Source organism: Rhizophagus irregularis, chromosome 15 (genome assembly GCF_026210795.1).
Source record: "Rhizophagus irregularis chromosome 15, complete sequence".
Lineage (NCBI taxonomy): Eukaryota > Fungi > Glomeromycota > Glomeromycetes > Glomerales > Glomeraceae > Rhizophagus > Rhizophagus irregularis.
In genome coordinates, this window is record NC_089443.1 from 2,453,167 (window position 1) to 2,466,482 (window position 13,316).

Sequence of the window (13,316 nt, forward strand, 5' to 3'; positions counted from 1 at the left end):
TATCTGATGTAAAACTTTTACAGTCGTATCACATCTGATAAAAAAAAATTTTCTTTTACAAATAGTAGTCCCTTAATTATATGAATTTTTTTTTTTATTAAAAAAAAATAAAACAAATATCAATCGAGGAAAATATAAATGCGAACTAAATTCCCTAAATGTTTAACTGAATGGATCTGGGGATACCTTGAAAAAGAAAAAAAATTCGAATCAATTTAATCAATTTAATCGTTAATCGGGATTTTACGGAATCTTTTTTTTTATTACTAATCAACAATGATTGGCAATTTTTATCTAGGTTATCATTGATCATCAAGTAAATCATGTGAAGAATTTCTCTAACGGATACTCGTTAAAATTTCTGGAATTTTCTTTAATGATTATTTTACGTAATTAGCTCAGACAATCGAATTTTTCAATTCGATTATTGATCAAGAGATTAGAATTTCTTTTTATCCATATGATCCATATGAAAATTGTATATAAATGATTTTTTCAATTCCATATTTTATCTGTTACACCCTGTGGGTAGTGATAAGAAGCGAATTCAAATTTCATGGTGCATGTATGTCCTTATCTAAATTATTTTGAAAGTCATACTTGAAACTTGTGCTTACATTTGTCATTTTTGCATATTCTTAATTGATTTGACTCGAAACTTCATTTACCATGCCAATGTAATTTATTACAGAGTTACAAATGTTCGAGAAGCAAGAATATATCATAATAAATATTTTCGGAGAATGTACGTCACAAAATATTCGAATGTTATTCAAGATATACATGGGGCGTAATTAAAACTGAAATAAGAAATTTTGATTTATAAATTATGTAACGTCAAATTGGCGTAATGTGCCGGTAATATTTCGTTATGGCTTCTATAATGAAGATTAAACAAATTGGTTTAAATAAAATAGAATAATATACATATATGACTTAAATATTTTATTTCATCTTTCGGTGTAGGGATTAGAATCGATTCAATCGAAAATCGAATCTTGAGAATCGATTAAAGATTTGATTAATCGAATCTAAGATTCGATTTGGCGATTCGATTAATCGAATCTAAGCTGGAATTTATATACATCATTTTTTAAATGCATTTGTGGCGCAGCAATTTCGCAGCACGAAATTTCAAGTGATTTAACTAATCTATTTATTTTATAATGTTTTTATTTATTTAGATATATTGAATTGTTTACTACAAACTTATCAAAAAAATTCAAGGTTTTAAAATTCGTTTCCAAACCAATCAGTTATTTTTTCACCCAAATAAATCCACATGTTTTCTAAAAACATAATTTTATTAATGATGCTGGCAATTTCTTTGAGGAGTAACTAAATTATTTGCATCAGAAAAAACCCTTTCTGATGGTACTGAGGTAGCCAGAATGGAAAGATCATTGCCATTTTATGCAATATAGGATATTGAGCTTTGTTTGTTACCCACCATATATACTCCTCAAGAGCTGGCAATTCTGGTAAATTGAGATAATGCTGAATTTCATTCTTTATTGGAGTTACATTTCTTTCATTTTTTTTTTCTTTCAAAAGTTACCCATTGTTATTAAATTATTCTGATTTTCATTAGATCTTACAGGAATACTAGGAATCATAGTTTCTTTAAGAACTTCATATTCTGTTTGCAATTAGTTAGTGACTTTATCATGCATTCTTTGGAAAACAAAGTTTAAGCTTTTAAAACAAAGATCAAAAAATAATCCTTTTAAACAAAGTTTTTGAGGAAATTCTCATCTTTTTTATAAATCTTCTAAGATTGCTTTTCTACTATTTCTGCTACTTCAGTTTCTAATTAAATAAATTTAATTTCAAGTATTTCTTTCAAATTATATAAACTTGAATATGTTAAACCAATAGTTGGATATGTTATACCATTTAAAAGGCATGTTACACTTTCAAAAGGACTTAAAAGTTTTACCATTTCTTTAATTACTTTCCATTCATTTGCAATTGGATATAACTCTTTTAATTTTTCACCCTTCTTGTGAATACGTGAACTTCTATTATTAATTAAAAAAGTTTTCAACATTGAAATTGCTGGTTTAAGAATAATAAGTCTTTGAAATGCATATAATGTTAAATTCCAGCAGGTGTTATCAGCTTTTACTACATCAAAAAAAAACAAGTTCATCTGTTTCTTTTTCTAATTTTTTTTCATCTTTTTGTAATTATTGTTACTAATATAAGTAAATTTATAATTCTCTTAATTGTTGTTTTTTTTTATCATTGCTAAAAAAGCAATAAGATATTTGTATTTGTTAAATTAATATTTTTGCTATATCCAATTCTTTTCCAATACTTAACTGGAATGTATGAATAACACAAGAAATTTTCCATGCAGTTTTTCTAAAATAATAAAAAGTGTGATTATAAAATATTAAAATAAAAAAATGTATAATTTTATCTTTTTCCAAATATTTTTTTACATCTCTTATTATATTATAAGCAAACTATCCCTATTAAACAATTCAAATTATTTTATATAGGATAATCTAAACTTTATTGACTTTCTTTTACCTATTTCCATATTATTGTATACTTTTCTTTACATTTGAATTATTGTCAATCACTATAGCTGTAATTTTTAAATGAATTTTCCATTTACTAAACAAATCAATCAAATGTTCCTGAATTTCAGTTGCACCATGTGGATATGAAAGTTTTTTTATACTGAGAAGTAATTCATTATTATATAATTCAAATTTAGATGTCACCCAATGTGCTGTAATATCTAAATAGAGTATATATGCTGATGAACTTCATGTATCTAATGTTAAAGAAATATTTTCTAATTGTAAAATTGATTTTTAAGTTTATTTGTACCTACATCATATACTAATATATATGCTGATGAAATTCAATTTTTAAGAGTTTTTATACAAGATACTTTATAATAAAAATCAAATCCATTTACTATTTTAATAAAATTTTTATCTTTTATAATACTCAAATGTTGTAATACATTAACAATAAATCCAATTATCACTATTTTCTGTAATGCAAAATTTTGTTTTATAATATGATTATCCTTGCATAAAAACTATCAAAACATTAAAATAATTATTTACCTTGAAATGCGATTTCAGATAAATTCACGAGAGCAAGTATCAGTTTAACTAGTGGGTTCCGGTATACAAAACACTTGAAACAATAATCGGATTTGCGGTATTTATGAAATTAATGAAATTCAAAGATTTTTATGCTCATTTTTTTAATACTGCGCCCCAAATCATTTCAGATTCTTGAAGAAAATGCATACCTTTTAATTACTGCTTTATACGTGCTATTCACTATCATCAATTTTAAAAATATTTCTAACACTATTTGTAGAAACATGATTGCCCAAAATCTTCGAACTCCTCTAATAAAACTTAACTCGTTGAATCTAATTCAAAATCATCAATTTTAATTTTAATTCTGTGTATTCGAATTCGTCATTTTTAAATATTATTAAATTTAGAGTGCTTTGTTAGCATAAAAAGTTCTTATTTATCTGCCGTCAATGAACTAAATTGTTTTTTTAGCGCAAAAACTGTCTTTCTTACTACCCAGAATCAAAAACATGATTATTACAACCAATTGACGGCCAGATGGATGGTTGATCATATGAAATTGGTTGAAAGTTGATCCGCCCATTTTTTTTTTTATTTGAGCTCTTTTTCTTACTTCATAATAAAGCTATGTTGTCTTCAGCTCTTCGTAGTACAGTTGGTTCAGTAAGGACAATAGTTTCTAGAGGCGTTATTAGGCAACCTCATTCTTCAAAAGCTAGAGCATTCTCGGTCCTTAGTCCTCGTTTTGGAGGTGAACCAAACTTTCAATTTTTTAATATATGTAGAGATAAATGAGCTGTATCAAAACTGGGAAAATGTTATTTAATTTAATTGGATAGTTTTTTTAATTTGATAATTAAATCTAATACCTTTGATTTTAGAATTGAGTAGCAACTTTTTTGGTCCCGGTGCAAAGCCGGGTACCGTTGCTGATGACATAGATCAAGCTACTGGTATCGAACGTGCTGAATTACTAAGTAAGTTAGAAGGCAAGGACATATACGACCTTAGTCCTTTGAAAATTACTGCAGTGGGTACAAAAAAGGACCCTGTTATGGTAAAGAGTGTGGATCCTGTACGTTTTGTCGGCTGTACTGGTATGCCTTCTTATAAGTATTTATTTTTAAATTTTAATTTAAGGAAATCAAAGTAATTTTTTATTCCATAGGGTTCCCTGTTGATTCTCATGAGACAGTTTGGTTAGGTGTTGATAAAAATCATGAATTTGACAGATGCCCTGAATGTGGTCAAATATTCAAACTTGATTTTATTGGTAGTGAAAACGAAGGTCATGGGCACCATTAGATATATCTGTACATTTTTGGATAGCAAATATCAGAATGAATATCATATTTCTAACATTACGAGAGAAATATAAGTATACACTTTTCGTTTTTTTTTTTATTTATTTTGGACTCCAATTCTATTAATTTGTAGTTCATGTGTATCTTTACATAATGAAACAAGTGAAAAAGATAATAAATTTTCTGATATTACTCAAATCAAACTTTACTCATTGTCATCATCATCATCATCATCGTCATCGTCGTCGTTGTCGTCGTCGTCGTCGTTGTCGTTGTCGTTATTATCATAATATTCATTTTCTTCTTTGTCGTCTTTCTCGGAAATAACTTCTATACTAACGATTTTATTCCAGATTACATAAGTGACCATAAATAGAATTGCACCAGTAATTGATATAATTCTTTTTCTCTCAAAATCCTTTTGGGGTTGAGATTTTTCTTCTTTTTCTACGTCTCTAGCTTGCCAGAGCGTGTTATTAAACCATGCACGGGGAGATCTGAAAATTCCTGTGAAGACGGATGGAAGGTCATTGGCTGGGAATTTAATAATTTCCTTTTCAGAAAGTCGATCTTTCATGCGATCGCAAAATATTACAAGCCTAGGAAATTCTGTACGAAGAATAATAGCTAGGCTTGGATTTGGGAGATCTGAATATAGATGAGTTGCTAGATGCCCATATACCATTATGTCTAGTGTAGAGAGGCTGTTATTATGATAATTTAATAAATTATCAGAATGCTCATAAATAGTAAACAATATATACATTTTCCTTAAACTTACTTATTCCCAAGGAAAAATTCATTATCCTGAATTTTGTCCAATAATACCTTATAGGATTTTCTTATAGCTTTATACATCTATACGAAATCAACTATAAATATCGGTATACAAAATAGTGAATTGCAAAAAAAAAATCAATTCAAACCTTTAGTTCTTTATCCACGAGAAAACCCTGATCTCCAACGGAAATAACACCATATTTTTCTAATCTTGTTTTAGCAATCTCTCGCATTTGATTGGGTATATAATAATTTATTGGAAAGGCAAGAAGTCTTCCGTAAAGAGGACTTATTGCTTGCGTGAAATTTTTGGTGTCCGCGTACCATAAATATAACTAAGTATGATAATCATTATATTAGTAAGTCAATAATCTTTTCTAATTATATTAACTTACCAAAGAATCATAGATTCCATCTTCAACAAGGGACACATATCTATATAAAAAAATTAATAGAAATTGACAAATTTATCAGTGAAAATGTAGTGCAAACATTAGATACTTGCGCAACGCTATCAGCATTTTGTCTGGTTGTCAAATTTTCGTCTGCGTCAAACCCTTTTCTTTTCATATATCTAATTATGTTGTTTACACCCGCAATCCATTCCACTCCGTCTTTCAATACTGGTAATTCACCTTGAGAAGTTGAAAATTTGATAATGTGGTTTTTTAGTATAATATAACACCTTATAATAATAAAAGACTGGAAAAGGTCAATACCCGTTGGGGAGATATTTGGGTTATTACATTCAATGATCCCCCATTCTTCTGACACGAGAAGTTGAAAGTAAACAATTACTGTCAAACAACCTGGGTCAATAGAAGGAAGGTCCCAGCCTGGACCCCATACATAAAGAGTGAACATTTTTTAAAAAACTTGGACAAAGACATCTAATCAAATTTACTTACTAATCATATCAGATATCAGATATCCAATCATTTTGCTGCTGATCTTATTTAGATTCACCAGCAGTTTTGTTTCAATAAATTACATTTCTAACAAATGTCTTCCCGCCAAAAACTTCAAGGGTATGAATTTTATCAAAAAGTTCTCGGAAGCCCAAATTATATTTTAGCACCTATGGTCGACCAATCTGAATATGCATGGCGTATTTTGTCGCGTCGTTATGGTGCTCAAGTTTGCTATACTCCAATGATTCACGCCAAAATGTTTTGTGACGAAAGTAATAAACAATATCGGACCGATGTATGGTCCACCGGAAAATATGATCGTCCATTAATAGCTCAGGTAAGCTTTCATATATCAATATTTTCGGTTTCTTTTTTTAAATTATGTGTAGTAAGCTATTTTTTAAACAGTTTTGCGCGAATGACCCAGAGATATTGTTCAAAGCTGCTTTAAAAGTACAAGATCAATGTGATGCGGTTGATCTAAATTTAGGCTGTCCGCAGCATATTGCTAGGCGTGGACATTATGGTTCTTTTTTACAAGATGAATGGAATTTGATTTTTAATTTAAGTGAGTTCTATACTTATGATCAGCTTTTTTTTGGACGCTTCTATTTAACATTTGTTTAATATGTTTCTGTAGTAAATATACTTCATAAAAATCTGTCTATTCCCGTAACAGCTAAAATACGTGTTTTTCCGGAGGTAGAGAAAACAATACAATACGCCAAGATGATAGAAAGTGCTGGCGCACAGTTATTGACAGTACATGGTCGAGTACGTGAACAAAAAGGTCACAAGACTGGTTTAGCTGATTGGGAACAGATTCGTAAAGTTAAGTATGTATATATAAGGGGTAGTATGATTAATATCCATTTATATTATATTTCATTTATTATATTTTTTATTTAAATAGATTGAGTTCGAATCTTTTGCAGTTTTATTTAATTACTCTTTACAATGAAATTTATTCATTCAATATTTGGTTGAGTACACTTGGAGAGCTTATTGTAGGGAGTAATGATGAAAAAACTGTAAGATTTTATAAAGATACGTAGAAATGATTTTTAACTAACAGACAGAAATTTCTCGTGATTTCCAGAGAAGCTCTCAAAATCCCTGTTATATCCAACGGAAATATACTTTATTTTGAAGATATTCAGCGATGCTTAGATGCAACTGGCGTTGATGGAGTTATGTCTGCTGAGGGTAATTTATACAATCCGGCTATATTTGCTGGCATTAATCCTCCAGTATGGCAAATGGCTAAGGAGTATTTGGAAATCTGTCAAACTGTTCCAACTAAAATTTCTTATATAAGAGGCCATCTTTTTAAGATTTATCGACCAGCTCTCCCATATCACACAGACATAAGAGAACAATTAGCTAAAGTTAATACCCTTGAAGAAATGTTTGCTTTATCAGAGGAATTGCGAGAGAGGTTAACGGTAAATATATTCTTTGGTCGTCGTGATAAATTCTCGGATTCATCGTCTTAACGGAAATGATTTTCTACAGAAAACTGCGGAGGAGTCTAACAAAGTTTCAGAAATTCGTAAAGATGAAAATGGGTTTAAGATGTTTCCATACTGGATCTGTCAACCTAATATAAGAACAGCAAGTGGTAATTCAAAAAAAGAGAAAGAAGAAACTATTGAGTCGGATATCATTTCGGTAACTTTACAACGTGAATAGGACAATCACAAATAATGATAATAGCAAATTTACAAGATAAAGAAGTTTAGTTTGTTATCTTTATTTGTCGAATTTCATTTTAAATGATTTTTTAAAAATACATAGTGTGTAATAGTAGTTGTAATTTCAATTATGTAAACGAAGATTCACTTTTTAACAGCGTATCGAAAATAAAACCTTTTAATTTATGCTTCAAGCGAAGCTATAACACTCTATGTCATTGTACACTTTGATCTGAAGTGTGGTTTCGGATGAATTCACGGGAACGAATATCAGCTTGTCTAGTGGGTTCCGGTATACGATATCGACAACACTTGAGCACAATTTGTATCGAAGTATCAAGACTTATTCTATGACCGACAGAGACAAAAATTGGGTTTGTAGTATTATCTAGACTTCGAACAGCCTTTAGGAAGTAGAATATGAAATTAATTAATCTCAAATATATTTGTGCGCGCTTTTTTATACATACCGCGCCCCAAATCACTCCAGATTGTCCTTGAAGAAGATATGTGTCGCCACCTTTCTTCAATTTTTCTTTTACTGCCATTTTTACATGTGCCATTGTCAAATTTTCACCATCATCAATTTGTAAAAAATTCTTTCCAACACCAATTGTAGGAACATTTGCAAGAACGCCTAAATGACTTGCCAAACCAAATCTTCTTGGATGTAATGTCCCATTTCCGTCAACGATTATTACTTGAGGAAATATATCAGGGTTCGTTTTTTTCAAATTCCGAAGTAAATCAAGTAAAGGAGTAACTTCGCGAAAAGCTAAGAATCCAGCGATATAAGGAAGACTTAATTTTACAGAAGAGAAATTTTCATAAATCACCTAAGAATATAATTCATTAATTTTCAAAATAATAATGTAATTTTGTTATAAATAAAGGCATACTTCTAAGCTTGGGTATTTTAAAACAATCAAAGATGCAATAGCGTTCTCTTCGTTATTTTCAAAGCTAAGATCAACTCCTCCGATATAACTTAACTCATCGAATTCTACAATTTGTTCACCATTTTCCTCCTTAATTGTCTTTGTAAATTTTAAATCGTCAGTTTCTATCAATTTTGATTTTAATTCTGTTTGCACTCTATAAATTATTAAATGTAAACCTTCTTTTGATATGAAATCTAGAAATTTATCAATAATTTCATCTCTAATCAATTTACCTTGCCCACTCTTCCATTTGTGATATTGAGGGAACACTGTAATAATTCGAATTCGTCATAATTAATAAATTCGTCACAATTAATATTTATAGAGATAATTTAATATCACAGTAAAAGTTAACTATAAATATATTTGCCATATATACTAGATATTGTTGGCTATATAAAAGCAGGAACAAGTGGAATGTTAATTAAAGTTTTTAGAGCGGCATAACCGGACAAATTTATCCTGAACCGGGGTCCAGGTTCTTTATCCTAAACCCCCTATATAAATAAGTTTTTTCAGAGTAATCGTCACGTGATTAATACAGTTGCGGTCTAGGATAAGAACCTGAACCCCGGTCTATTTTAAGGACACTCAAACAGTGTTATCACATGGTTTGTCCAGTGCACGTGATTACGTTGGGCCAAAAAGTAAAAAGGCAAGTAAAGTACCATTCTTTTGGCTTAAAATGGAAATAACAACTTTAGAAGAGTTGAAACAACTTAGGGATAAACTAAGAAGTGGTAAAGTTCGCATTGGAGGTCGTGGACAGGATTTTAATTTTGAAAACGGAAGTTCTTTAGAAGCAAAAACTACAAATGAACTCTATTCTACAACCACTCAGGCTGAGTCGCCTTCTCTTGAGTCAAACTCACTTGTGCCGTCTATTATAGAGTACGAGAAATTTGTACGTGATTATTTTACAAACAATTTACATAGCAAAAGCACGTTCCCAATGAGTTCTTATGAGCTTTTGAAAAGGTAAAGTCTGCGATAAATTAATTATTGACTTTTATTATAACAGGTTTCTAACTGAATTGCTTGTACTATAAAATAGACTTGCTTCTTGGCAAATTACTCGGACTATTCCCTTTACAAAAAAATCATTAAATAATCTTGAAAATGCATTAAGGACATTGTCAAAAACATGGGGACCTAATGTCATGTTAGTTAAAGAGAAACAAATTAACAAACATAATAAGTTAATGGTGGAAAAAGTTGAAATTGAAAAATTAAGCGTAGTAAACGTTTTAGAAAGGTTAGATTTGTTAATTTTAATAAAATTATTTTATATCGAACCAAAAGACCAAATTCTAAGAGGGTATGTTATTTTAGTTCTTTAGAATTGAATGATCCTTCATTGCTTGATAAGTCATTGCAGATGACAATTTCTGTTAATGGTAATAAGAAACGCAAAATTGAAGAATTAACCGATGATACTGGTAAATTTTCGAGTTATTAATAGCCCAAAATTTCAAAGAACAAAATCATATATGAAAATAATTAAATTATTTTACCAATTGTTAGCGTTAAAGGAAATTAACGAACTTCTCGATAAACCTTCATTTAAAGAAGTCGAGGAGAATAAATCTCTATACGATTTGTGCGTAATGTTAAATAAAAGATCATCTAAAGATAAATTGATAGTTGAAATGGTATATTGATCAATAAGAAATTGCAAATCTATTCTCTTTGAATTTTACGATTTATGTTTTTCTTATTAGTTTCGATCAACTAATAATTCATTCCGAGAATTCTGTGTATATGGTACGAAAGCTGATTGTAGAAAACATCGGACAACAACTCGAGCATGTAACAGGGTTAGTTTGTCATAACTTGCATAAAATGAAGTTACACGATCATCTTTATTAACTCAACTTATAAACAGCTTCATTTTAAACCAATGCTTCGTCCTCATACGGAATTGGAACTTGGAGATTGTTCCTATTTGAACACTTGTCATCGTATGGATACTTGTAAATATGTTCACTACGAACTTGATGATGATGAGAAAAATTGGATATATAAGAAGAGGAGACAAATTCCACCTGGTGTGGCAAGTATTGAACGAATTGCTTGTTTGTTATTTAAGCTTAGTAAAATACAATTTTGAACTAATGCGTGAAAATATTTTATTAAGGTTTTTACACCACCAACCAAAGTTGTGAGTAAATTTTTTTTTTTTGTTTCGCCTAATCCAAATTATTTATTACTTATTTATCAAATTGTAAATTTTAATTCAGCGCCCGCCACAATGGATTAATTGTGATGTACGAAAATTTGACTTTTCTATTCTGGGAAAATTTACTGTTATTATGGCTGATCCGCCGTGGGATATTCATATGACGGTAAGCTATACGAAAGTTAAAACAATCTTAATGCGGTAGCATGAATTTAATGTATATTTAGCTCCCATATGGAACTATGACTGATGATGAAATGAAAGCTATGGCAATTGCTGATTTGCAGGATGATGGTTTAATATTCTTGTGGGTTACCGGAAGGGCGATGGAACTTGGAAGAGAATGCTTGTCCATCTGGGGGTAAATTTTACATAATTATCATGTTCTGCAGGAAGAATTCATCTATGTGCTTATGCTGAATAATTTATATATACATTTAGGTACGATCGTGCTGATGAGCTTGTTTGGATCAAGACTAATCAATTACAGAGACTCATTCGAACCGGTAGAACAGGTCATTGGTTAAATCACAGCAAAGAACATTGCCTCGTTGGAATCAAAGGCAATCCTGAAGGTTTAAATTGGGGACTCGATTGTGATGTATTGGTTGGAGAGGTAAGTTTCTTATATTGTTTCAATAATGTCAATTGCGGAAAAAATGAATGAATAAATAAATGCTTCTGATTTCAATTATAAAGGTTCGAGAGACAAGTCGTAAACCGGATGAGGTCTATGGCTTAATCGATCGTTTGGCTCCAGGCACACGAAAACTAGAAATTTTTGGTCGCCAACATAACACACGTCCTGGATGGATGACACTTGGTAATCAATTGGACGATGTTCGTTTATATGAGTCTGATGTCGTTACACTATATAATGAACGTTACCCAGAAAAACCGTGTCAGTTAACTCCGTTGCCTACGGACTGGTAACATAAAATTAATTTGCCATTTGTCATTTTACTCATTCATGTGTACTTGTTAATGTTTTATTTATAACATTTTATAATAATAATAAATAAAATTTTTGTATATAATAATAAATTTTTTTTCATATTATTAATTATTTTAATTCTAGTTAAAGATTAATGATAAAATTTTATATTAAATATATTTAGTAAAAATAAAATTTTGTAAAAAGTGGTTATCTAAACGGATTTTATTATTATATTATATCATGTTGATTTAATTAAATTACGTTATAACGATATTTGCCTAAATTAATGAGAAATATCTATAGGTAATATATAACATTTACGATAATAAATTACTAATAATATATTTAATGTTCATTCTTGTGGAATTAACCAACAAAAACGAATCTCTTTTTTTTCTAATTCGTTTTTTAATTTTTCAATGTTCGTTAGAATTGTTGAATCATCATCATCACCATTCCAAAGTCCCAATATAGCGCCACCAGAACCAGTAAATTTAGCAGCAAAGTTATACTTTCTAGCTAATTCAATTATAAATAAATTCGTTTGACCTAAAATTTGATCTCCAAAAATTTCGCGTCTTAATTCGAAATTTTTATTCATAAGTTTAGCAAGTTCTCTTCGTTTCGATTCGTTCTTGTGTATTAAAATGTTACGTGCTTGTTCAGTAAATGATATCAATTGTTTCATCGCATCGATTACTTTTTGATCTCCTCTTTCATATCTTTTTCGCACATCGCTATGAATTTTACCAGAATCACTAGGATTTAATTCATAAGCAATCCATAAACCTTTTGGTAATGAATTAATATCTAATCTTTCATATATGCCAAAACCATGTTTAATCATTTGATCTTTATTAAAATCCATATACACTAAACCGCCGTAAACTTGGACTACACGATCTTGTAATCCGGCCGAAATTTTTAATTCATCTTTTTCAACCGAAAGTATTAAATTTGCTTGAATAGGTAACGAAATATTTTCATCAGAAATGTTATAAAAATTCATTAAAGCTTTCCAAAAAGCTGTTATAATAGCAGAAGAACCTGCAAAACCAACTTGTCTTGGAATATTTGTATTAAAATGAACCGAAAACCCTTGGTTATGAAGATCAATATTATTTTTCGAACAATATTCTGAAAATACTTTACAAGTAGCTTGTAATAAACAACTTTCTTTATTATATCCCTTACTTTTAGATATGCCAACTAAAGAATTTAAAGAATCGAATGATAAATCACAATCATTATTGGAATCCCCATTCTTAAGAAAAGAAATTTTACTATTTTCTTTTAAATGATTTGGAATTAAAGTAAGTTTAACAAAAAAATTTGAAATTAAGAGAGATATGGTTTTTCCATAATATCCATCTGATGGATTCCCCATCAGACCAACTCTAGCATAAGAATAGTGTATTAATTCCATTTGATTTCTTTTAATAAAAAAGAAATTGTTTAGAATATCCCAAAAAATGTTAGAATTCTGTTGTCGATCG

The 13,316-nt window shown here is 29.7% G+C and overlaps 6 protein-coding genes across 6 annotated transcripts; 3 read left to right on the plus strand and 3 right to left on the minus strand.

Moving 5' to 3' along the window:
* The first annotated feature begins 3,621 nt into the window (after positions 1 to 3,621).
* Positions 3,622 to 4,594, plus strand: OCT59_007247 (uncharacterized protein). Its single transcript, XM_025309284.2, has 3 exons — positions 3,622 to 3,825; positions 3,956 to 4,171; positions 4,243 to 4,594. Exons 1-3 carry the CDS (start codon positions 3,702 to 3,704, stop codon positions 4,377 to 4,379), a joined length of 477 nt encoding a protein of 158 aa, XP_025178636.2. The 5' UTR covers positions 3,622 to 3,701; the 3' UTR covers positions 4,380 to 4,594.
* Positions 4,584 to 6,097, minus strand: OCT59_007248 (uncharacterized protein; the record flags this gene model as incomplete). The annotated part of the gene is made up of 7 exons (XM_025317261.2): positions 4,584 to 5,082; positions 5,160 to 5,236; positions 5,305 to 5,493; positions 5,554 to 5,593; positions 5,664 to 5,793; positions 5,878 to 5,994; positions 6,067 to 6,097. The coding sequence occupies 7 exons, from the start codon at positions 6,095 to 6,097 to the stop codon at positions 4,584 to 4,586; spliced, it is 1,083 nt and encodes a 360-aa protein (XP_025178637.2).
* Positions 6,098 to 6,160: 63 nt separating this feature from the next.
* Positions 6,161 to 7,761, plus strand: OCT59_007249 (uncharacterized protein; the record flags this gene model as incomplete). Its single annotated transcript, XM_066147388.1, has 6 exons — positions 6,161 to 6,406; positions 6,478 to 6,637; positions 6,710 to 6,905; positions 6,983 to 7,100; positions 7,230 to 7,514; positions 7,585 to 7,761. The coding sequence occupies 6 exons, from the start codon at positions 6,161 to 6,163 to the stop codon at positions 7,759 to 7,761; spliced, it is 1,182 nt and encodes a 393-aa protein (XP_065998578.1).
* Positions 7,762 to 7,794: 33 nt separating this feature from the next.
* Positions 7,795 to 9,130, minus strand: OCT59_007250 (uncharacterized protein). Its single transcript, XM_025310802.2, has 4 exons — positions 8,938 to 9,130; positions 8,663 to 8,858; positions 8,234 to 8,599; positions 7,795 to 8,167 (listed from the first exon to the last, which is right to left on the minus strand). Exons 1-4 carry the CDS (start codon positions 8,994 to 8,996, stop codon positions 7,979 to 7,981), a joined length of 810 nt encoding a protein of 269 aa, XP_025178639.2. The 5' UTR covers positions 8,997 to 9,130; the 3' UTR covers positions 7,795 to 7,978.
* A 259-nt stretch (positions 9,131 to 9,389) lies between these two features.
* Positions 9,390 to 11,944, plus strand: OCT59_007251 (uncharacterized protein; the record flags this gene model as incomplete). The annotated part of the gene is made up of 11 exons (XM_025317262.2): positions 9,390 to 9,682; positions 9,759 to 9,959; positions 10,037 to 10,143; positions 10,229 to 10,356; positions 10,426 to 10,521; positions 10,590 to 10,757; positions 10,842 to 10,865; positions 10,945 to 11,049; positions 11,111 to 11,244; positions 11,325 to 11,499; positions 11,583 to 11,944. The coding sequence occupies 11 exons, from the start codon at positions 9,390 to 9,392 to the stop codon at positions 11,814 to 11,816; spliced, it is 1,665 nt and encodes a 554-aa protein (XP_025178640.2). The 3' UTR covers positions 11,817 to 11,944.
* Positions 11,918 to 13,290, minus strand: OCT59_007252 (uncharacterized protein). The gene has a single exon (XM_025317263.2). It carries the CDS (start codon positions 13,244 to 13,246, stop codon positions 12,173 to 12,175), a length of 1,074 nt encoding a protein of 357 aa, XP_025178641.1. The 5' UTR covers positions 13,247 to 13,290; the 3' UTR covers positions 11,918 to 12,172.
* Between the last annotated feature and the right edge of the window lie 26 nt (positions 13,291 to 13,316).

Excerpts from the sequence above, each read along its gene's own strand:
- OCT59_007250 (XM_025310802.2), bottom strand. The coding sequence starts at position 8,996 with ATGACGAATTCGAATTATTACAGTGTTCCCTCAATATCACAAATGGAA. Across the intron at positions 8,859-8,937 it reads CAAATGGAAGAGTGGGCAAG|AGTGCAAACAGAATTAAAAT; the intron begins GTAAATTGATTA and ends AATAATTTATAG. Across the intron at positions 8,600-8,662 it reads TAAAATACCCAAGCTTAGAA|GTGATTTATGAAAATTTCTC; the intron begins GTATGCCTTTAT and ends TTATATTCTTAG.
- OCT59_007252 (XM_025317263.2), bottom strand. The coding sequence starts at position 13,246 with ATGGAATTAATACACTATTCTTATGCTAGAGTTGGTCTGATGGGGAAT.
- OCT59_007247 (XM_025309284.2), top strand. The coding sequence starts at position 3,702 with ATGTTGTCTTCAGCTCTTCGTAGTACAGTTGGTTCAGTAAGGACAATA. Across the intron at positions 3,826-3,955 it reads CCTTAGTCCTCGTTTTGGAG|AATTGAGTAGCAACTTTTTT; the intron begins GTGAACCAAACT and ends CTTTGATTTTAG. Across the intron at positions 4,172-4,242 it reads ACGTTTTGTCGGCTGTACTG|GGTTCCCTGTTGATTCTCAT; the intron begins GTATGCCTTCTT and ends TTTATTCCATAG.